Source organism: Lupinus angustifolius, chromosome LG11, assembly GCF_001865875.1.
Source record: "Lupinus angustifolius cultivar Tanjil chromosome LG11, LupAngTanjil_v1.0, whole genome shotgun sequence".
In the NCBI taxonomy this organism is placed as follows: domain Eukaryota; kingdom Viridiplantae; phylum Streptophyta; class Magnoliopsida; order Fabales; family Fabaceae; genus Lupinus; species Lupinus angustifolius.
The window spans coordinates 8,228,128-8,232,735 of record NC_032019.1 but is presented as its reverse complement, the minus strand read 5'-3'; the positions used below and the strand labels follow the sequence as shown (position 1 = coordinate 8,232,735).

General features: G+C 27.9%; 1 protein-coding gene across 1 annotated transcript in view; it reads left to right on the top strand.

Annotated features, from left to right (window-relative positions):
* The window catches only part of LOC109360172 (ribonuclease 3-like), a 2,655-nt gene extending 770 nt beyond the window's left edge, over window positions 1-1,885 (top strand). The window contains exons 2-3 of the mRNA XM_019604901.1: window positions 857-1,055; window positions 1,563-1,885. Of these exons, the coding sequence (XP_019460446.1) occupies window positions 857-1,055; window positions 1,563-1,786 (423 nt within the window). The 3' untranslated portion in view covers window positions 1,787-1,885. The remainder of the gene's footprint in view (window positions 1-856; window positions 1,056-1,562) is intronic.

Here is a 4,608-nt window from a genome sequence, read left to right as displayed (position 1 = left end):
ATATATATATATATATATATATATATATATATATATATATATATATATATATATATATATATATATATATATATATATATATATATATATATATATATATATATATATATATATATATATATATATATATATATATATATATATATATATATATATATATATATATATATATATATATATATATATATATTCTAACAAGTCTTACTCATTTTTGTAAGAGGACGTTGCTCCTTAAGGAGCTCTTGGCTATGGTTAAGGAGAACCATGAAGTTGTTATGAGGTCCATATTAATATAGGGAACCCTCCATATACATATTTGTCAAAATTTCTCTTTTTTTTTTTTTGGAAATTTCATTTTCATAACCCAATGAAGATTAGTAATATAGTTGACTTCACTTAATAAGATAAAAATGTTATAATTATTGTAACCGTAGGGTTACATAAAAATGTTAGTCACTTTCACCATAATCATTGGACTTTTGGATAGGCCGAAATATAAGATGAAGGTTTGTCATGGGTTTTTTTTTTGCTAATGTTATATCTAACATTAAAAAGAAAAGGGTCAGATCTTGATGATCTGAGATTAAATGAAAAATGAGAGGGGAAGATGTAAGATATACCTAATCATAACATGAGTGAAATTTATATTGGATTCTGGTTAGATAGTACAACTAATTATATTTTCAAGATGTATACAGCAATTTATAAGAACTTGGTTACTTTAAAAATAACATTTTTGATTAGTTATGCCTATATATGCACTTGCCTATATAAGTTTCATTTTTAATTGTTGTTATGGTATTAATTAATTAAATTCTCTAATCAAATACTCATTAATGAACCACATTTGACATAGATCACAGAACTCATGAGCAGCATGAACAAGAAGTGGCCAACTCTGAGCTGCCCAGGTAGCAATGGTGTTAGGTTTTGGTCATATGAATGGGAGAAGCATGGTACGTGTGCAGAATCTGAGCTTGACCAGCGTGAATACTTTGAAACAGCTCTCAATTTAAAGGAGAAAATCAACCTTCTTCAAATCCTCAAGGATGCAGGTACATGATATTGTGTAGTTTGTTAATTGGTCTTAGTTTTTAATTAATTATTTGAGTTACCCATTAATTGGTTAAGTAACTTGTACACAACAACGACCAAACCAAGGTTTAGTCTCGAGTCATTTACTTGGATATAACATTGGTAATTTGGGTAAAGCTTATGGGGTTGGTCTACACTTATTAGACAGACAAGGCATGAAAAATATATTATTACATCCTAAAATGTCAGTCCAACATGTCATATTGGCATGTGGGTATTTCAAACGGGCCAAATAGACGGCCCACTAACATTATAAATAAATTATTGAACATCAAATATACAAATGTATATGTATTTTGTCTAATATAAAAAAGTGTGTTCCATTTGTTATATATATATTTGCATATCATATATAAGAAATGAATATATTTTTCTTATTATATATGCATTTCTATTTTTCGGCCGTATAAAATGCATAATTGTTAAACTGTTTCTAATAATTGAAATGCAATATTGATGAATTTCAGATATTGAACCGGATGATGGATTTTACAGCCTAGACAGAATTTCAAAGGCAATTAAGAAGGGTACTGGGTTTACTCCAGGAATTGAATGTAATAAGGATTCAGCACATAACATCCAACTTTACCAAGTTTACATGTGTGTAGACACTTCTGGCACAAATCTTATTGAGTGCCCTATACTTCCAAGGACACAATGTGGTTCAGATATCCAATTCCCCAAGTTTTAAACATAGTTAAATTCACAAGAGCATGTTTATTTTGTTGTTTTCTTTTCATTACTTCTTAACATGCACAGGGTGATTATGCAGTCACCTTCTTTTGTATGTGCCTTCTATCCATCTATCATAAAAAGCATCATTATCTTACATGTTTGAGATTGGCCAATCAAAAAACTTAGACAAACTTTCCTTCATTTCTTATGTTGTCTTTACATTGGTGAAACCAACGCAGGAAAGATGGATGAATAAAATATTGTGATTGATATATGAGTTCATTTTAAACGTGAGATACAAATTAATTATTGTAGCGGGGAGTTACTAATTAAGGAAATATGCTAAATAACTAATGATGAAAGAAGTTAATCTAAATATACATTGTTAGGATTTCACTAGATAGGCAGGATTTTAAAGGTAGAAATAGAAAATTATACTATAAATATTTTCATTCATAGCCTCGAGGCATTAATCATTCAGAGTATAAATACAAAAGCTAGAGCATTTAACAAGGGCTCATTCTAGAAAAATAAAAAATAATTAAAATTACTTAATATTCCACTACAAAGTCAATAATTTAATTGGGTCTTTGTTTAATACCTTTGAACCTTGGTAGGATGTGGGCTCCTATCATACATGGTAAATAATACAATATGAAAGGCTCTTGTGAGATCTTTCCAGATCTGAAAGGAAATATTTATATAAAAATGAAAGTTTTTATTTCTCTCATGAATCTCTTTTCACTTCTTTCATGAGAAAGATATTGATATATGCTTATTATTAATCATTCAAATAGTTAAGTTGTCCTATTGATTCATATAGTTTTATTAGCACTGAATAGTTATTGGACTCGATTCAATTATTTATCCAAGTTCACATATTCTCATTTGACATTTTCATTTCGTCTTTCAATTTAACTAAAAGGTGACACTTCATTTTTAAAAAAATTATAAAAACGTAAATTAATATTTTTATATTACTTATTGAAATTTGATTGACTATGGATATGGAAATAAGATTTTTTTGAGACATATAATATTTGTTCGAGTTGATAGTTGAGAAGCATTTGCTAAAAGCATAATCTAGACTTGAGAAGTTTAAGCTTGAGATAAAAGGCGATGAACAAAGTTGATAACCCAATATCAACATAGAAATTGCTATATAAAGTATTAGTTACCCATTAGAAGGAGAGGAGTGTGAATGAATTGATTAAATTTTAGACATTTTATGCTTTACACCTACCCATTATTCAACAAATTAAGTTTGAATTGCCCATTTTCACCAAACCAACATTACCCTTTTAGGTTTTCGCTACGAAAATAGTACCAATCTTATTCTTAGGTGAGATGTCATTGGCAAAATGACAATGCTTTGCTGACGCCATACAATAATGAATTAATGATAAAAGCTACCAGCAATTTATGTTGCCTAACACAACTAATAAAAATTCAAATCTGCATTAAAAAAAGGAACAGTTTTGTCATTGCTTCTGGTTGCAACTTATAATGTTTGTCTGATATTATTCATGCCATGTCTTCTCTTCTAAACATTAATGATTGTTGACCGTTCAGAAAATACGTTTCAACTACAGCATTGCGTAAAAAAGCTTTGATTTAATATGTACATGGAGGGCACTTAAGTAATTAGGGCACATTGACCGCCCTAGCCTGGTGACAAACAAAATTACTTATTTTGATTCTGGTTAATGTGGGTTAAAATGGATAAACAATGATATGTTGTCCTAAATTATGTATCAAATTTTGTTTCACACATCAACAAAAATATATCATTTTAATTAAAAAATTAAATATTTATTATTTTATACGTTTTTGTTTCAGTATTATTTATGCATAATATCATTTGAAACATTTTGGGACAGTAGATCTTTATTAAAAAAATGGAGACGCCGGTTTTCCATCTTTGCCAACTGGCAACTAAACCACCAAAATAATGAAGCGGTTTGATGAAGGGAAAATAATAATAATTTTTCCTAATACCCTTTCTCAAAAAGTAACATGAATAGAGGGAAGAAAATAAGAAAGGAGAAATATGTGAGAAAGAGTGAGAAGAGAGAAAGAAGTGAAGAAGTGTAAAGTTTTGTGTTGTTTGGTTGTACAGAAAGAATAGAGAAATAAGTGATATTTTACTTACACACTCTTGATCTTGGGTGGACATGTTCTATCCTAGAAATGTATACATTCAAGTGTCATTGCTCTTGTTATTGATTAGAAAAATCCTTAATTATGAAATTTTTAATTTTGATATATTTTTTCAATCTATCACAAGCAGTTATACATGAAATGATACATCTTTTGTAAGACAGTACATAAGATTTACTCTTCTTCTCACACTTTCTCTTCACATAAGAGAAGAGATGAATTTGGTGAACCCCACTTCATTTTTTATTCTCTCCTCTTAAAAGTATTAAACTTTCTTCTCAACCAAAAGAGAGAAATACAATATTTCTCTTAAAATTATTTCCTCTCATTTTTTTCTCCTCTATCAAATGAAGGCGAATTGGTAATAGACATATTTAAAATATTAAAAAAATTATATTGATTTCTTTATAAATTTTTATCTATACCAATTTGTTTTTTAAAACATAAAATCTAAATTATTATTCAAAGTTTTAAATGTAAATCAAAATAGTCTAATTAATAGGAGAAAGTAAAATATTCAAAATTAGTCATAATATATGTCTAATTATCAAATTGATTCATATTTGATCTTCTTTATAAATATTTTTTACTTTCCAAAGACCCAATTAATCTATGCAAAAAAAAATTGAAATGTCAAAGTAAGTTTTTACTGTATTCGAAACAAACAAAAAAGTAATA